Here is a 20,207-nt window from a genome sequence, read left to right as displayed (position 1 = left end):
AATCACACCTCAGATGTTCTTCTTCAGAAGCGGTTTATCTGGCCCATGCTAGTTAAGCTATTTATTTGGATATTTTCATTGTTGTGCTTCAGCGACCGCATTTAGTCGAACTTGCTTCGTTCTCCCCTAGGTGAAACGCAATGGATCTTCATCACTGCCAACCGCCATACTCTCGCTTAATTGACATAGCAAACGACAACCAACACATTAAGGGTGTCAAATGCCTCGGCCTGTCACATGCACGCTAGACTATTTATGGCGCTGTCATAAATCGTGATCGGATGTCGAGCTCTCTCGTCTGAACACTTGTGCCACGCTAATTTGCAGGTGGAATTTTCTCTACGATTATTTAAGCCCCAGTCCAGAGGCACACTCAAAAAAATAATTTTTGCCTCTTGTTAAATTTAATTAAAATAAAATATTAAACAATCGTGTTACTTTTGCTTGTCACAACTTAATTTAATTGTGTTCAATCAACCTAATATTTTAAACTGAATTTTACTTAATTTGTGTGAAAACTACATGAATCATTTTTGTTGACAACTAACTGGGCAGTGGATCTGTAGTTCCCAGCATGCTTTGCAAGGGACTGCATTAGGAGGGTAAATTTAGGGATTAAAGTGTTATTTTATGTGTTTTTCAGTAAATGGAAAGATGTTGTTAGGTAATGTTAGTGTTTAATGTTCAGTTATGTTAGACACTTAGAAGACTTTCTTTAATGTTTTTGAATTTTGTGGTTACCATTATGCAGAAGAGTGATGACTGTGTTTAGGCTGTGGACACTCAGTATACACTACACCTGCATAACTCATATCTAATATTAATATGTAAAAAGTTGATTTAATTAAATTGAGTGCTAGCAGCTTCTATCATTGGAAGTAACTGCAGGGTTCCCACTCTAAACCAAACGTCAAATTCCCTAACTTTTCCCTGACTTTCACTGACTAAAAAGATGAATTTCCATGACCTATAATGAACGGCAAAACAGGCCGCTGTTTTGCGGAGCACCGAGCAGACAAAAAACAGCTACAGACAGTGTTTTAAATCCAACCAATTTCAAACTTTATTTACTTGTTCACAGATGTTTTTTAGTATAATTCTTACAAGTTAAACACACAAACATAACTTTTCTTTTTTCTTCTTTTTTTTTACACGTTAAATGCATTGATATTTTTCTGTACAATTTCTAAAGAAATACATTTATGGTTTCTACTCTTTCATGGGTTAAATGCTCTGAAGGATTTTCTGTTTGTCATCGAGTTCATCATTCAGTCTTTTTATTTCTTCACATTTAGTTTTTGCAGACTGTCTTAGACTGTTTGACTGAGCAATGAATGTAAGATTGCCTACACTTTCTGCCTTTAATGCAAGGCCATCAGCAGATTGCTCCATGGCTGAGGCATCGTTCTGGAGGCGTGCTCTCTTTTTCTTCAGCTCATCAATCTCATCAGAGAGTTTTCCTTTTCATGTTTAGTTTTTTTGCTCCTTTAAGTTTTTTCTGTTCCTCAAGATGAAAGATGTATCGCTGTCTTGCTGAGGATGCAGACTGAAGTAAGGCCTTATTTACCATAAAGTTATCAATTCCCCCCACTGACCTCAAATGATCACACACAAGATGCTGTGCACTGTAAGTGCTTTCCTTCATGTTTTCAACCTCGTTTTGTCTATTGACCGAAAAACCTCGCTCCACTGTTGCATTTCCATGTGAGAGCATTAGGAGGAGTGCCACAACATTCCATAGTTTTTCGTACAGTTTTTCTCCTGCCATTGTTTCATAGAGTAGTGTATCTACCCGACCTGTGACAGGATTGAAGTCTGAAATCTGCCATTCTCTTGGGCACAGTCTCATTGATGAACTTCCTGTACCGTTTGAGAATATCATCGCAACCATTTTCATCTACTCGTTTGGTCTCAGTGAGCAGTTTAAGGATGCTTTTAAACTTGTTGCTGCATGATGAATCTTTATTGCTTGCCATCCTCCTTGGATCTAGGCAATCCATGTTGCGCACAAGAGTGTACTTTAGTGGAGATTTTTCTTGTAATTTCCCTGCAAGCGTCATTAAGCACTTTCTGCAATCCATCCTGAACTCCAACTCTCTCTTCTCACTAATCTTCTGTGAAGACACCAGTTCCTTCAGCATTTTGTCTGCAGAGAACCCCACATCAACTTTATTTGCATGAATGAGATTGGTTTTGTCTGTGACAACTACTGACATCAGTTTTGATACTGTGTTTGCATTAGCCATCACATCATGCTTGGTAAAACAATCCATAACTGACCTGATAACATAAGAAAGATCAGCAGCCAGAAAAGGAATCATAGGTATGTCTGTTTGATATAGATTCAAGAAAGGTGCAACCTCTTTTGAAAATGACAAGTGAAAGGCCAACTTTGCAGGCAACAGTGGGTCTCTGCAACCTTCTTTTACAGTGGTATAGGATTTAGTTCCAGAGTGGTGGAATTTGTATTCACATGTTTCTTCAAATCTGTCAATATGTTGATCATTCTCTCTGTAACTGGGACATTCTCTACCCATCTTGTTTTACAGAATTTGAGTGGCATAAGAGGAGATATTTGTCCAACAGCTTTAACATAATCCTCTCTTCGGGCAGGGGAATCTTTCAGTAGCCAATAAGCATTACTTAAGAACTGGTCTACATTCCAATTTGAGGCATCTGCACCTTTTTTAAATGCCCCGTGCAAAATTTGTAGGCCACAGCTACCCATTTTAGTAACACGGTATTGACATCTCGTTCAAGTTCAGTTTGTATAAGGTCTTGGAATTTAAAATTGACATTAGGTCCATCCATTGAAAGCTGTACAAGACCTTTGTAATTCAAACCCTCTGTCGACTTGTGGAAGACCTCCACCATATCCTCTGCTGTGGCATGGCCCATGAATTCAGAAGTGAAGTAGCGTGTAACTACAGCATTATTGTCCCAAAATCTTAAATTAATGTCCATCTGCTTTGTTTGGGTCTTCCGATTCAAGCTTTCATCAAAAAGAAAAGCATATCCATCCTTAAGAGACCTTATTCTGTCCATCAGAAGTGACGTGCAATATGGTGCTATGCCAAAAACAGTCAAATAAGATGATTTAGTCTCTCCACATTGAAAGCTGCTGGCAATGTCACTATCCGGGAACATTCTTTTGAACAAAGACCCTATAAAAGAAAAAGAAAAAAAACTGCAACACTGTAATTTACCATATATGCCCCAAATATAGCCTACTCATAATATGAATTTAAAACCACAACCCAATGAATAAATTCAAATGTAATATTGAACCATTATAATCCTAATTGTATACTAGGTCTAAAGTTAGTGCGGCTTAATACACAGTATTATACTACACCACGACTAGAATACCGCAAACTAAGCTGCCTTTTCACATGACAAACGATGTCCGATAGATCAGAAGTCATTCATTTCCTATGGAGAGTCACAAGGGGGCTGCGTGAGGTACCAACCATCTGCAGATGTGGAATTTTCAGATCTGATTTGAGCCGTGGATACATTAATATTTGAACTTGAATGACTACACCAAATGCAACCAACCGACTGGATGTGATGTATTAAGATCAAAGCTATGAGTGTAAAGTTGAAAAAACTGATGTTTTCATTAAAATGTTGTTCTTTCTAGGCTATTTCTGTAAAATGGTTATGATGATTATTTAAACTACAAAGTCAAAAGTTTTGGACAGTAAGATCTTTTTATGTTTTTTAAAAAGACACTCCCTAAGCCTGCATTTATTTGATCCAAAGTACAGCAAAAACAGTACAATTTTGAAATATTTTTACTATTTAAAATAACTGTTTCTGTTTGAATATACAGTATTCAACATTTGAAGTGGATCAAAAAAGTGCATCAAAGTTGTCCTAAGACAAGAACTCTTAAAAATCTTACTGTCCGAAAACTTTTGACTGGTAGTGTAGGTCTGAAATAATTATTTGATAAATATTAATTATTTAAGTCCTGGAAAACCCATAATATTTGTCCTTCAGAAGTAATGTTGGTAGATTATCTAATGTGCATATATTGATTTATTAATTCTACCATGGTAAATTAATGAAGGTAAGGGCTGCGCATGATCAACTTTAAAATTATGTACTACTGCCACTTACCGTGACCCTTTTATAATTATTATTATTAGTTTTTAGCTTACCTTGTCCTAACCAGACGTGACAAAGCTACAAGACGACAAAATCAATCATAAATCACAGCCAATCATAACCGTGTGTGGTCTCTGTTCGCAGCTAAACACGAAAACCAAACGGAATTAAACAAAAATAAACCATTAAACATTATTCAAAACACATAATCAATGACTGATACAATCTTTGTAATGAAATGCACTTGTTTGAGCTTAAAATGGTCTGAGCTTGAATATCATTTTGTGAGACTTTGATTGCCACTATGAGAGCAACAATGGACAATTTACTTCAGATTTTGAAAAGAAATTAAAGGAAACAAGAACGTTCAAACTAAAATGCACAATGACAAGTATTTGTTGCTTAATGTCCTTGTTCCCTCTGTATGGGCTGAACTATCAGCTGCAAAATCCCAGAAATATAGAAACCATTTTAAAAAAAGAGAATCTTTTGTCATGTCGCGGCAGGTTAGGTCAAATGATTAACATGTAAAATGTATTTTATCGCGTGTTGTCACGTCGCATCTGTTTAGGACACGGTGCTAAATTCCCAAACAAAGCTGGACTGGAAGCTAGATTGAATTGCCTCATTTAATTTCAAAGGCCTGTTGTATCATTAATACAACATTGATTAAAACATTAAATAACGATTCATTTACACAAATATATGAGTTTACATACATGGCTAAATACCGGTTGCATAGGCTAAGAATTTGTCAAGAGTTAACAGTAATTAGCTTGCAAACTAATTAGCAACATTTTCAATTTTGTCAGCGATCACTTATGCTGCCTAACCTAGGCTAAACGTTACACTTACACAAAAATACACGTTACACAAAAATAATCTTTAATTATAATTAACAGTTAGCTAGCTAACATTATAGCTACATACCACTTTGTTCTGATGACTTGTATGACCAGTGGGACTCAGTAAGTTTAAGGCACCACAAGATTTCAGCCTCCAGGGTCTTTGGTGGTGTTAAGCCGAGACGTGCTCCACTGTGTCTCACACTGCCATCACTGCTGGGGCTTCATTAGCTGATTGCGGTTCTCTTGGAGCTATATGGGGAGGCTGCAGTAGAGCACTGATGGTCACTTGGGCCGAAGATGATGCTCCTGTCGGCTTCATACGAGTAGCGTGCTTCTTGCTGTTTGCGTGGCTGCGAAGTGCACCCTCACCCATATTTGATAGCTCAATAGTAGTTTTACAAACTTTACATTTAGCTTTTCTGTCGTCTACTTTTAACACCCAGTCTTTAAATTGTTCATTTTGTAGCCAAAGCTCTTGAAATTTACATTTTCCTGGCATGTTTGCCTTAGTCGAATGCTGTCACCCGTACCTGTTAACTAAGTGATTTCCAATTGAGCGGGAAGGGAATAAATAGGGCGCTCAAAATAGCCTAAGTACAACAATACAGAAAGATGTGTGAAACAGCGCGATAAAAAAAAAAAATCGGTATAGAAAAATTACATTTTGATAAATGGAAACTAAAATTTAAAGCAACAAACTAAATTCCCTCATATTCCATGACTTGGACAAAAATATTTATAAAATTCCCTGACTTTCAATGTCTGGAAATCCCATGACCCGTGGGAACCCAGGTAACTGTAGAGTCAAATTAGCTAAAATTATAATGTTGGCGAATTTAGGCAGGACAAAAATTAAATCTAGTTAACTTGACAAAACTTTATCTAGTAGGAATGACAATTATTTAAGTAGTCTTGACTAAATTAATTTAAGTTCATACAGCAAGATTATAACAAATCATTTCAAACAAATTAGATTTTGTTGGAAAAATGTAATTCAATTTTGTGGAAAATGTTTTCCTTAATTTAATTAAGTTGGTTCAACAGCTTATTTTTTTGAGTGCATACGACACTGTTTCCTTTGGAATGGAAGATGTATTATTCACAACGTTGTCCGATTCAAAGGATTTTAGGACTACGCTCTCCCACCTAGCGGCCTTCTGTGGCCTACTCTAGTGGATGTGCTAGCGTGTGCTACAAAGAAGAGCTCAGCATCGAGTGGCCTGCATCATTGAGTGAAACTATGAAAGAACATCTCCGGTTACTTGCGTAACCCATGTTCTCTGAATAGGGAACAAGACGCTGCGTTCGTTGCCGGAAGGGGGCTTCTTCAGTAGAAAATCTGAAGAGGAGAGGGCCCGTTTACTAGATTAAGAGTAAGTTATGTAGCCCCGCTGAGGTGGTGCCCGCCCCATCAGCAGATTAATTACCGTGATTCTATAAAGCTTAAAGGTTGTATCAGTGATTTCTGGCCCAAAAATAAATGTCTAATCTTTCCTAACGATCCGCTAGCTGCTCGCCACATAAGCATGCCGTCCAAAAACCGCGTCTCTGTAGGCAGCGTAGGCTCTGAGATCTGCACACAAAAACAAATGGGTACAACCACCACTCAAAACCAAAATAAACAGTGTTCCAACCAATCACTGACAGGGGCGGGTGTTGCTCCGATTTCGCATCCAGCCGTGCACGAGCGCAAAACCTCACAACACCCGCCCCTGTCAGTGATTGGTTGGAACACTTTATTTTGGTTTTGAGTGGTGGTTGTACACATTTGTTTTTGTGTGCAGATCTCAGAGCCTACGCTGCCTACAGAGACGCGGTTTTTGGACGGCATGCTTATGGGGCGAGCAGCTAGCGGATCGTTAGGAAAGATTAGACATTTATTTTTGGGCCTGAAATCACTGATACAACCTTTAAGACAATCAGCGCCACCCGTCATTGCTATGCAGTTTCATTCCCTATTCAGTAGCGGTGTGACGAGAATTCTCGTCGAGTGAAAAGCTGTCTCATGATAATGCCATGACGGTGCGTGAGGGTGAAATTAGCATAAAATATTCCACCGCTACGTTCAAATCACCTGCCTCCACTGTCGTTTTGTGGTTTTTATAAAAACAAAAACCATTGTAAATGCCTGCTCTGCTCATCCAGCACGAGTTGGAGTCGCACACAGTGCAGCAGGAATCAGTTCACTGATCGCGTGAAGATGGCGGAGGATTCATTACCCAACAAAGCCCAATCGTCTTATAAATGTTTTATCTTGTAGAATGTGCGCTCAGCACCGCTGCTCCCTATACATGGAGTACCCACGATCACGAACCTGAAAGTAAAACATGAGCTCCCTGATGCACGCAAATTAGGCTACATATAATAGTCTGCCTCCCAATATCAAACCTATCTCTGGACTGTGTAGTTGTGGCTCTGGTCTCTGTTTGCACTTTAAATATCAAGAGATTACTTTGATGACGGTTGCTGTTACTGTTTGCACTTAAGTATAAATACAAAAAAATTAAATAACAGTTTTTGCTTAGTCTTTTTTTATTTCTGTTCAATTTGTGGATAGAGTTAAATTAGGAGTTCACACACAGCCTCAATCAGAAGTTCTGAAAGCTCATAAATCATGTACAGTAAGGTCTGAAGAGACACATTCATACTTATAAAATAGAACTGAAATACATTCATTACAAGATGATTAGTTACAACATTTCAAAATGCACCTGCAGACTATTTTTCCAGTCATGAATTTTGTCATTCGGTTAACAAGACGAGATTTTACGATTACCAGTCTAAACTAAAGGTTGGACTCAATATAGTGTTCCCTACAATTTACAAAAGATCCAGTGGTCAATAGATATTGAAATGGAGCCAGGATTCATGTTTCCTGACAATCATGAGCCTGATTTCAACGCCGGGGAAATACAGTAGATGTTCATTTAAAAACATCCAATAATCCAGAATATAAGATGATAAATATTTAATTGATTAATCGTCAATGCAAAATATAACAATACTATACAGAGGCAGGACTTGGGTAATAATATTGAGATTGAGGTTTTGAATGTTTGAATATACAAATAAAAAATGTATAAAAACTGACATGTGAAATAAACTTCAAGGAGAGCACCTTGCTGGGAAACCCTATAAAAAATCGGATCTGGATCAGTCTCGTCTGACCGATAACCTATCTGGCAAAAAATGATACCGAGTATCGGATTGGCGCACCCCTTAGAAATATAATTTATTTCTGTAGAGCTGGACATTTTAATAGGGATCAGTTGAGTTCAGCTTTGAGAATGAAACTAACCTGTTTGTTCCTCAGTTTCTTCTTGTTTTACTCTGAATGTTTCTTCAATCTTCATGTCTTCACTCTCCTCTTTAATAAACGGCATCATTGTTTGTTCATTAGTATCTTCTTGTTTCATGCTAAATGTTTCTTCAATCTTCACGTCTTCACTCTCCTCTTTAATAAACGCCATCTTTATAATAGTAAGTCACGTGGACCTGTCACTTCACCAGAAGTTTTTCTGTGTATTTGTCCTGTTTAAAATGAGAATAATTAACAGAAAGAAAAATAAATCCAAACTAAATCTCTGTGTGCATCTCAATCAGCTCTAGTTCAGTAGTTCAACAAACTAGTAAGGGAGTCAGTCAGAGTTAATGTACTTAAATCAGACAACAACAAAATCACGCGAAATTAGCACTACAAAATAATAAAAGAATGCAAATTATAAAGACACTTAATATATTAGGCAGTTTAAGTATTTAATGATTTGTAGAAATAGATATAACTTAGAGATAAATAGAAATATAACGCTTCGAATCACTGAATCATTTGGAAAAAGTATTTAATTCACTGCTCGGCAGCGACCGAATTGAGTGAGTTTTCATTGTTACTTTACTCACACGACATTAATAAATGTTAGATAAAGCAATGCAATGTTAAATTTAATGATGCCTAGTTCATCGGGCGTCGCTTGTAACCCTTTGAAGACGATTAAACGCTTTCTATCGCGTTAAACATCTTAAAACACAAACCTTTCTTCAGCCGAATCACAACAGATGCAGGAGCGCGGCGCAGCCTTATTACGTCACAGTTGGAGACCAAATTAAAAGTCCTGTTCACACGCTGCTGTCTAAAAACACAAAAGTGCTTTTTTTTTTATTGAACAAAAAGCACAGGGGATACATCAATAAATAAATAAAAATAACAGTATACTCAAAGTAAGCAAGGCAAATACACAGAATGAATACAAGTAATTAGAAATAAATAACATTGGAAATACATAAATAAATAATAATCTTCAGAAAATCAGGAGCCAATTTTCAATGAAAGCATAATTTCTTTGAGCAACAAAGTAGTTATAGCAGCTTTCTTATTAGCTGATAAACAAAGAAAGTCATACAATAATTTTAAATCAGCACAAAAAAGTCTAAAGTTGGGCTTGGAATCAGTTACTTTACATTTATGAAGATGAAATTCACCTCATAAAGTAAGCAGTTTTAATCTATCATCCATCTCCTTTGACGCCGAGTCCCAAATCAAAAACAACACATTCACAACCTCAAAAGTAAAGAGTTTGTAATAAGCTGGAAAAATAAGCCAGGCTACTTTTTTCCAGAACTCTTTGCATAATCACATTCAAAAAACAAATGTGGTATTGTTACAACATTAGAATTACAGAATATGCAGTGTGAAGAGACGTCCAACTTAAATTTAGAAAGAAGAGAGTTACAGGGATAGTAATTATGTAGAATTTTAAAGTGAAGCTCTTTCCACTTGTTAGGTAACAGAAACCTATTAATGCCAGTCCATATATTAATGGTAGAAAGAGAAGGATAATTTAATTTCCATTTGAAAAAAGCTTTGGGATGACAGCTGAACTTCCTAATAAGAAATCTTCTAATCCAAAAATTGTTACATTTGCCATTGGAAAGCTCCAAACCCCCAATAGATAACTGGGGCATTTCACAAATGGATGCTCTGTAGCTACAGTATGACCTAATCAAATGCAAAAGTTTAGGAGAAATAGAATTAATAATCCAGTTATAAACTTTAGGTGAGGAATTCACTCCAAAAAGGTTGATAAATTCATTAAAGGAATAAAAGCTGCCATCCTTCTTAAACAAATCCAAAACAAAAATAACACCTTTGTCAACCCAATCCTTAATAAAGATAGATTTTTTTCCAAGCAGCACATTCTCATTAATCCATATAATACACCTATGAGGGGGAAAAATTGTTGCAAAAAGCAAGCTTACAGGCCTCCAAGGCTTGCTTATGAAAATTAGCAAGCTTGAACGGAAGTTTGTTACATTTAAAATCGCAAGACAATAAAAAATTTCACCCCCCACATTTTTCAAAGATAAATTTAGGTATGTGAAACCATAACAAACTAGAATCAGCATTCAGGCAGCGTTTAATCCAGCCGATCTTGAAAACCTGATTGAGAGAACTGAAGTCCAAAGCATTCACACCTCCCTCCAAAGTATTTCTTATCAGAGTCTTCCTTTCAACATATTCAGTTTTATTTTTCCACCAGAATTTAAATAGTATAGAGTCGATAGATGAGCAAGTTTTCGGATTGACATATAGGGACAAAGCTTGGTAAACAATCCTAGAAATGCCTTCAGCTTTAGATATCAAGACACGACCATAGATAGTTAAGTTTCTTTGTACCCAGCAATGGAAGATATTCTTTAATTTTTTTGTCCGTTGTGAAAAATTATCTAAAATTCTATTTTTGGGTGATTTACTTATTAAAATGCCTAAATATCCAACCTCAATACCTTCTATATGACATTTTTCAATACTGTGAATAGGTATAATTTCACTTTTATTTCGATTAACAGTGAGACCAGAAGCATTAGAAAATGATTTTAAAGCTTCCAAAATAACAAGCACCTGTTTCTCATCTTCTGAAAACAGACAGGTGTCATCCGCCAGTTGACTAATTAGAAAAGTATGTTCAGCTACAACAATACCCTGAACATCTACACAGCGAGTAATAAAAATATTAAGAAACTCTGTGACTAATAAAAACAAAAATGGTGAAAAAGGACACCCTTGTCTGATGCCCCTGCTAATCGTAAACCGGGGAGAAACACCATTCACAAAAGACACATTGCTGTTAATAGTTTTGTAAAAAGTCTGAACTATTCTAATAAAGGAAGGGCCAAAACCAAATTTGCGCAAAGATTCAAAGATGAACTCATGCTCGACCGTATCAAAGACCTTATAAAAATCTAAAAACAAAATGGTTGCACTATCGTTGATCAATTCATTATAATCTAAAATATCTAAAACAAGCCGTTATTTGCTATATGCCTACCTTTCGTAAAGCCAGATTGGGAAACAGAGACAATTTCTTCTAAGCATGGTTTCAATCTATTTGCATAAAGGGAAGCTAACCATTTATAATCCGAATTAAGTAAGGTAATTGGGCGCCAATTATCTAAATATGAAGAATCTTTGTTAGGCTTCGGGATTAAAGTGATCAAGCCCTGCTTCATGGACTCAGTTAATTCACCTTTTTTAACACAGTCTTTGAAAACTTCCAAAACAAGCTTATTTATGTCTAGCCAAAAGGTCCTATAAAATTCAAAAGGCAGTCCATCTGGACCAGGGCTTTTATTGAGGGGGGCTTTCTGGATAATTATATCCAACTCTTCCATAGTCAAATCCATCTCACAAGATGACCGATTTCCATGACTTACAATAGGTGTGAACACTCTAAAAAATGATTCACAGGCTTAGTAAATATCATAGTAATAAATAGCTACTAATTTAATAAAATCTCTGAATATCACTTAAGTGATTGTTTGAGTTGTGCATATCAAAATAAATGCCTAGAAATTCAACAGTTAATTTTGTGTTCAATTTACAATTATCATTTAGGTTTATTTCACAAAATAAAATTAGTATTTTCCTAACAAATTACATTTTTTAGGTATTGTTAATATGTTTGGTAAATTTCAATCAAAATATTTGAGAATGGATTAATTCTGCTGATTAGTTTCAAGAACTACAATTATTACTCATTCCAACTTAATATTATTTCAACTTAATCAACTACTTAAGAAGTTGAGTAAGTTACGCGCCAAATTGACACTAATCGTGCAGCCTCATGGGAAATCTGCCTCTATGCCTTGGCAACAAGTGGCAGCCTGCAGTAAGAAGGAGAAACACTGATATAAGCAGCACCTGGCTGGGAGACTACAAACCGTGGTAAGTGTCCAGCTAGTAAGAGTTAATGAAATATTAATCCTGTCTTGTGCATTAACACTTTATGGAGCAATTTTGTGAGTACTGTCGTAGCCATGCTTTCGTATTTGGTTACTGTTACCGTTAGTCGTCGAGAGGATTACGATAACAGTAGCACGAGTCACGACCAACTAACGTAGACTAACCATGTTCCGTACAGCAACGATGTTCTGTACAGATGAACTTTTACTGCCAATCACTGAATAAATACTTCCAGGTCATACACATTATATATATCTGTGTCGTCTTCGTTTATTTCTCTTTCATCTCCAATCAAGATAGAGACACCCCAGCCGTTTGTTCCTGTGATTTTTCAGTAAGTTTGCAAGGTGCGCCCACTGCATTTAAAAATGGCCGGTGGGCAAGCTAACACTTCAGACAGTTGCTTGGGTGGGGAGACAACTAGAGCAGCGAAAATGTACACTTCGATTTAATTTATGATTTTCAAAGTATTAGTCTTTATGAAATGAATATAATGTTACCAGAAATTGTTCAATATATGACCTTTTTGTTGACTAAGTGCTTTGAAATGGTAATTTTTAACCGATTGCGGGCGATGACTGTTTGGCGCCACTCTGAGACAGCAGAAAGGCAGCACGTCTGTCAGCACAGACGCTGTTTGCCCATCATCCTGCGTGCAGTGATGTTTATATTCATAAAGGGTCAATTAAGTTAATGTTAACATAACTTGTTACATGAATTGAATATTTTAACATTATTTAAGTCAAGTCAAGTCAAATATATTTATATAACGTTAGCGCTTTTAGATTAGATTAGATTAGATTAGATTCAACTTTATTGTCATTACACAAGTACAGGTACAAGGCAACGAAATGCAGTTTGGGTCTAACCAGAAGTGCAATAGCAGCAAGTGCAGGATATACAATGGTTCCGTAAGTGCAGTACATGGATATGTACTGAATAAATATAGCTAGATATGTACTGAATATAATGTACAGATGGCTATAACTATAAACAGAATTTTTACAGATATTTACAATGAACATAATATACAGATGATTATTACTATAAACAGAGTTTACAGGTGAATGTGTCCTATGAATATATATACAGATGGCTATTACTATAAACAGAATGTAAGCTTAGTATACTAATGTGATATATATAGAATGTGATAATATACAGAATGTGAGCATAATAAACAGATGGTTATTACTATAAACAGGATTTTCAGATAGATATATGTAATAAGTAAGGCTAAATGAGCATTATAACAATGGATTTAAAGTAGTGCAAATTAAGTTGGACAGAAGCTATCCGAGTAAAAGTGCAATGGAAAGTAATTGCATATTACAGTTAAAGTACGGTATTGCAATGTATATGTAAACAATTGGTACTGTAAATAAACAGTCGGCAGTGCAAATTGATATTCTAGTCAGGTGAGTAGTGCAAGATGCATTTGTAAACAGTTGTTACTATGATAATAGTCAGCAGTGCAAATTAACATTATAGCATTGCAAATAACAAATAACCAATAACAAAATGGAGTTAGGTGTGAGGAGGGAGAGGAGAGATTATCAGTATAAGAGGGGAGTGGGATCAGTGAGGGTTAGAGTTCAGTAAAGAGACAGCTCTGGGGAAAAAGCTGTTCTTTAGTCTGCTGGTCCTGGTCCGGAGGCAACTGAAACGCCTGCCGGAGGGCAGTAGAGAAAACAGTCTGTGGGCTGGGTGAGAGGAGTCCTGAGCTCGGTGCAGACAGCGTTTCCTCTGGATGTGCTCGATGGCAGGTAGTTGAGTCCCAGTGATGTGCTGGGCGGTTTTCACCATCCGCTGCAGTGCCTTGCGCTCTGCAACAGAACAGCTCCCATACCACACTGTAGCACAGTTGGTCAGGATGCTTTCTATTGCACAGCGATAGAAGTTCACCAGGAAAGTCGAGGAAAGCTGATACTTCCTCAGTGTCCTCAGGAAGAAAAGGCGCTGGTGAGCCTTCCTGACCAGGCAGGAGGTGTTGGTTGTCCAGGACATGTCCGCCGAGATGTGGATTCCCAAGAACTTGAAACTGGAGACACGCTCAACAGCCATTCCATTGATGTGGATGGTGTCATGTGTGCCTCTTGACTCTTTTCTGAAGTCCACGATGAGCTCCTTCGTTTTGGTGGTGTTGAGGAGCTGGTTATTTTCAGTGCACCATGTGGCCAGGTGCTTGATCTCCTCCCTATAGGCAGTCTCATCGTTGTTGCTGATGAGACCAATCACCGTAGTGTCGTCCGCAAACTTGACGATGGAATTAGATCCGTACACAGGCTTGCAGTCGGAGGTGAAGAGGGAGTAGAGAAACGGGCTTAGCACACAGCCCTGTGGTACACCAGTGTTGAGTGTAATGGACGTGGAGCAGGTGGAGCCAGATCGAACATTCTGGGGTCTGTTGGTCAAAAAGTCCAAAATCCAGTTGCACATGGAGGTGTTGATGCCCAGGTCTCCAAGTTTGGCTATTAGCTTAGTTTTCACAATACAGATTGTATCAAAGCTGCTTCACAGTATCAATCAAAACAACTTAACAGTGTTTGTTTATTACTGGAAAAAGACATCCAAGTTTGGTAGAGCTGATCCGTGGTATGATGGGTCATTTAATTTGAATATCCCCAACTGAGCAAGCCAAAGGCAACAGTGGCAAGGAACCGAATTTAACAAATTAAACATTAACCCAATCGACTGTGATGTTATTTCATAGCCAACTTTTCATAAAATCTGACATGTTATTTAACATTAAGTTAACTTAATGTTAACACAATAATAGGATATTCACACATATTTAAAAAGATTTCAAACATCAAATGATTGTTTATACATTTTTTTATTTACACAGTTGTAATATATAATTTGTAATATATAATTTTAAGTTATAAAAAATGTTAACATATAATCATTCTAAAAGGAAAGTTAAACAAAAAAGTGAAACCCAAGATGTCAGGAAAGAAAACGATGTATGCGAAGGAGCTCTTAGTACAGGCAGTAGAGGAAGTGAGAGCAGGAGCCAGCTTGAGGGCCACTGCAAAAAAATATGGCATTCCCCACACCACTCTACAAGACTACAAACAAAAAAAATATTTACACAACCCTCATCCTAATTCGGCCCTGACACCCGCAGAGGAAGAGGCCCTAATTTCTTTTATTTTTTGGATGGCTGATCATGGCTTCCCAGTGACGAGATCCCTGGTAAAAATTCTTGCAACTGGGATCATCAAGGAGAGTGGCAGAACAGACAGCACCACTGTCAACTTAGAGAAGGGGCCAAGTGATGTCTGGTGGTCCAGGTTTAAGGCCCGCAATCTGGAACTGACCTCACAGACGGCAGACTCCCTGGACAGAGCCAGAGTCCATGGTGCTACACCAGAGGCCATTGAGGTTTTTTTTCAAATATATGAGGCCCTCTATCTGATGCATGGATTGGATGAAAAGCCACACCTCATCTACAGCTGTGACGAAACGGGCTTTGGGGACAAGCCACGTTCCCGGGAAAAGGTCCTGTGTCAGACTGGGAGGAAACACATATAACAGCAGCAGAACACAACCCGGGAGCACATCACAGTCCACTGCTGAGTGAATGCAGCCGGGGACAGCATTCCACCCTTCATAATTTACCCTGGCTGCCTTCCAAGCTATGCATATAGGCTGGATGGGCCCCCCAACGCTCTCTATGGAATCCAGGATAAAGGATATATGGATTCTGAGCTATTCTTAAAATGGCTACACCATTTTATCCAATACGCACCTGAGGAGAGACCACTAATATTAATCTTGGATCAACATGAGACACACATTTCAAAAAATGTTATCATGTACTGTAGGGAGAATAAGGTCGAAATTATTTGCCTACCAGCAGCCCACACAACACATATCCTTCAGCCCTTGGATATCGCGGTCTTCAACCCGCTGAAGACGGCCTTCTCTACCATGGCTTCCAGGCTGGGTCTGGTAAGAGGGGATCTTGTGGTAGGGAAGAAGCAGTTCTCTTCTCTCCTCAAGAGCGTTTACCCCACTGTTGTGACAGCCCAAACCATCAAGGCTGGGTTCCGCAAAGCTGGAATATTTCCTTTGTCCAGGGGTGCTGTGGACACAACCCAGGTAATTTTAACATGAATACAATGGTAATTCACCCATGCTTTTCTTTTTTAAGTTTGCTAATGAGTCTTACAAATGCTTTACTTTCTTAGGTGGTGAGACTGCTCCCATCCAGCACTCACGCCACTCCTTCAGCCACACCATCCAGCACTCACGCCACTCCTTCAGCCACACCATCCAGCACTCACGCCACTCCTTCAGCCACACCATCAAGCACTCAGGCCACTCCTTCAGCCACACCATCAAGCACTCACGCCACTCCTTCAGCCACACCATCAAGCACTCACGACACTCCTTCAGCCACACCATCCAGCACTCACGCCACTCCTTCAGCCACACCATCAAGCACTCATGCCACTCCTTCAGCCACACCATCAAGCACTCACGCCATTCCTTCAGCCACACCATCCAGAACTCACGCCACTCCTTCAGCCACACCATCAAGCACTCAAGCCACTCCTTCAGCCACACCATCAAGCACTCACGCCACTCCTTCAGCCACACCATCCAGCACTCACGCCACTCCTTCAGCCACACCATCAAGCACTCACGACACTCCTTCAGCCACTCAAACACCTTGCCCCACCTGCAAAAGAGTGACCCCTAAAAATTACCTGGTGGCAGCAGGTGTAATCCCTGAAAGTCTGGCCAACGTCCTCATGAGCCCCGCCCTGGAGAGGAAGGCCAAAGTGAGGCGACTCATTCCGCTGCCAGCCCGTGTAATCACCAGCGACCAGTATTTCGACCTGCTGGTAGAAAAAGAAGCTGTGGAGAAAGAAAAGGAAGACAAGAAAAGAAAACGTAATGAAGAGATGGCAAAGAAGAGGGAGGAAAAAAGTCGAGCCCAGGAGGCCAAGAGGCTAAAAAAGGTCACTCCTCGGACTGTAGAGGACGGAGAACACTGCGCTCTCTGCAGAGGAGTGGTTCCACCTGGCTCAGGAGATGACACAATAGATGAATGGGTCCAGTGTGATTTGCGCCATTTGTGGTTCCACTTGGAGTGCGCAGGGGTGGAGGAAGTGCCAGACACTGACTGGGTTTGCCATAAATGTTGTCTGTCAACATAAAAAAAAACACACACGTTATACACCCCCCCCAAATAGTGCACACAGAAAATGTTTAATGTTTAGTTCTGGTATTTGTTTTAATCAGTTTGTTAAATGTAAATAGTTCTAACGTTTAACACACACAATCATTTGTTTTTTTATTGGATAAGTTAATCATAATTTGTTTTTTAAAATCAATACAAATTGTTGTCCTTTGTCTTCAGAAAGAGGTTATTCACTAACGCTTCACGTGGATTCATGCTTAACTTGGTTGAGCATGCCGTAATTAATATCCCGACACAATCATGCCTAAACTTGCATGGTCCTCTAGCTTATTAAAGCAGCAATTAACTAACATTTTAATCAAATGAAAAGGTAGTCACCTTTCTTATTCATTTAAATGATGTTTTCTTGATCAGTTGATCAGTTAAAATGTCCATTTTCTAGGTTGAAATCGTGGATTCATGCTTAACTTGGTTGAGCATGCCATAATTAATATCACGACACAATCATGCCTAAACTTGCATGGTCCTCTAGCTTATTAAAGCAGCAATTAACTAACATTTTAATCAAATGAAAATGTACTCACCTTTCTTATTAATTTAGATGATGTTTTCTTGATCAGTTAAATGTCCATTTTCGCGGTTGAAATTAAATGATGCGCTCTGTACGGAACACCATTATAAGCCTGTACGGAACATCGTTAACGCTTATCATCTTCCGTACACAGGCGGAGGAGGTACTTTTCCCAAAAACGATTGGTCCAAAAGACATCAATCAAAGTGTGGACCAATCAATGGGTATTCCCCCGGAGAATGATCACACAAACATGCTAGTCTTGCTCTCAGAAACGGAGGAGTGGTCGCTGACGTGCGATGATAGGCGAAAAGTGTACGGAACATGGTTAGTCTACGTTAACTTTAAAAATACTAACCAACTAACTAACGTTAACCATATATGTTTTATATTGGATAAGGCGCTGTGAAAACTATCTCGACTTTTTTCACAGCAAGTGAAAAGATGTTTTACTCCAGTTGGAAGTGTAACGTTATTTCCATTTGCTTTATCCACAGTAAGGCTCGAAATTGCGACCATTTTGCTCGCCTCTGAAATTTGTGCGACCTAACAATATATTTGGGAGCGTTTGTGCGAGTGCAAATAATGGTTCTAGTGCGACCTGTTTTTAATCCTTACGTTCTTAACTCTAAAGAAGATTTTAGATCGGTTAATATTAGCTGTCAATCACTCCCACTCACTTTCGCCCTACGTTGTCACGTGACAGGGAGCTGACTACCGCGCGAAAAGGCTGAATAAGAGAGAAGATGAAATGAGGCTTTTCCTCCATTGATTTTTTTTTTTTGGGCCACCGACAAAGCCTTATTTGATCGATGATTGACTCCTGCGCTCGTGACAGGGCACGAGCATAGAGAGAAAGAGAGCCGGTCGCGCGCGCGCACTCTCACGGAGAGCGGAGACACACTGGCTGCGTGGCGTGTCCGTTTTTATTTCGGCTCCCATGTTAACAGGTTGCAGACTGCCTTGGTGACACGCACTTCTCAGGCGCGGCCCGAGCCGACCGGAAAACGCGTGCATGCTAGAAATAGAACTGACGCCTATTTTTCACGCGACATGCAAGTGTTGGAAGCGTTTCCAGGCAAAATAGAATAGGGAAATATGTTTATGTTATTTTGTACACGAATACATATTAATAAATTACATTTTGATGGTTGAACGTCTAGGTTTTGACAAATTCAGATATAAATATAATTTAAAAATAAATAATGATCAATTTTCAAATATTGCACCTGTCAATACAGAACGAAATATTCTGTAGTCTATTTTTCTGTCAATTGTCTTTATCAGTAGGCTTTATATTTATGCTTAACATGAAGTATAGGGCTTCCACAATACGTCCTCCCTGTACATCACCTAGCAGCAGCAGCGCCGCGTCAGACACGTTTCTGGTGTGCAAAGACACAGAAAACGCGACGCAGCCGCAACACAACAGAAACGCCACTCTCACGCCACGCAGCCAGTGTGTCTCCTGCCACACAGTCTTCAAACTTTAAAGCAGGCATCGTGATTGTAAAACATTGAGGAACAGATAATGATGGCTAGAGTTCAAGAAGTTGAATTTATTGATCATATTTAATTTGTTTTACAGCACCAACACAATTGAAGAAGCTGAATCACAGAACGACAGGTACAGTTCCAGGAGAATTAATGTGAAGCATTAAATCGAGAATCCCAACACATTCATTTGGTTTAGGGGAGAGCAGGGCACAACGTAACGATTTTTGACTTTCTCAGTTTGTGTAAATCTACTTAGGGTTTAGAGTATTTATTTTTTCCCACATTAATTTCCCACATGTCTAGTACAATTATGTGGTTTTGTTTTTTAATACAGTGTATACTTTTTTCTTGATTTACCCCGAAAGAATGGAAGTGAAATGTGACAACATGCCCCATTGGTGGGGTACATTGTAACATCACCATATGACAGCTTAAAATGCTATCTGATCTAATCAAAAAAATATACAAGTCAAACCAAAATATTTTCTTAATAAAATACAATTATTAACTTTTTCATATAAAATAATAGGATTTTTTAATAATTAAAAATAAACTAATTTTTGAGTTTGACAACAAACACACCGAAAAACACATCTATACAGCATAGTTCAAACCAAAATAATAATTTCTGAACATTGACTCTCAGTCTTTATTTACATGTTTCTCATGTTTTCTCAATATATTCTAGACTTTTATGAATTCTAATAGCATATTTCTAATAGGGGCACATTGTAACGTAGTGTTACAACATCCCCAACTGCACAACTGGGGTTTAAAACCTGCTTC

At 38.4% G+C, this 20,207-nt stretch overlaps 1 protein-coding gene across 2 annotated transcripts in view; it reads right to left on the bottom strand.

The window, feature by feature from the left end:
* LOC143718624 (uncharacterized) overlaps positions 1–9,058 on the bottom strand; it is a 46,287-nt gene extending 37,229 nt beyond the window's left edge. Inside the window, exons 1-2 of one of the 2 annotated variants that reach the window (XM_077209646.1) lie at positions 8,991–9,058; positions 8,260–8,492 (exon numbers count right to left, since the gene is read on the bottom strand). In XM_077209646.1, coding sequence (XP_077065761.1) covers positions 8,260–8,431 — 172 coding nt within the window. In that variant the 5' untranslated portion in view covers positions 8,432–8,492; positions 8,991–9,058. Of the gene's footprint in view, positions 1–8,259; positions 8,493–8,990 lie in introns of those variants that run through there. The other variant, XM_077209647.1, reaches the window with a different exon arrangement.
* Positions 9,059–20,207: the final 11,149 nt, after the last annotated feature.

The sequence above is a fragment of the Siphateles boraxobius genome, unplaced genomic scaffold (assembly GCF_051911475.1).
Source record: "Siphateles boraxobius isolate OS27281-9 unplaced genomic scaffold, OSU_SipBor_1 61, whole genome shotgun sequence".
NCBI classification, from domain to species: Eukaryota; Metazoa; Chordata; class Actinopteri; order Cypriniformes; family Leuciscidae; genus Siphateles; species Siphateles boraxobius.
The sequence above is the reverse complement of the archived record's forward strand: the minus strand, read 5'-3'. Positions and strand labels throughout refer to the sequence as shown.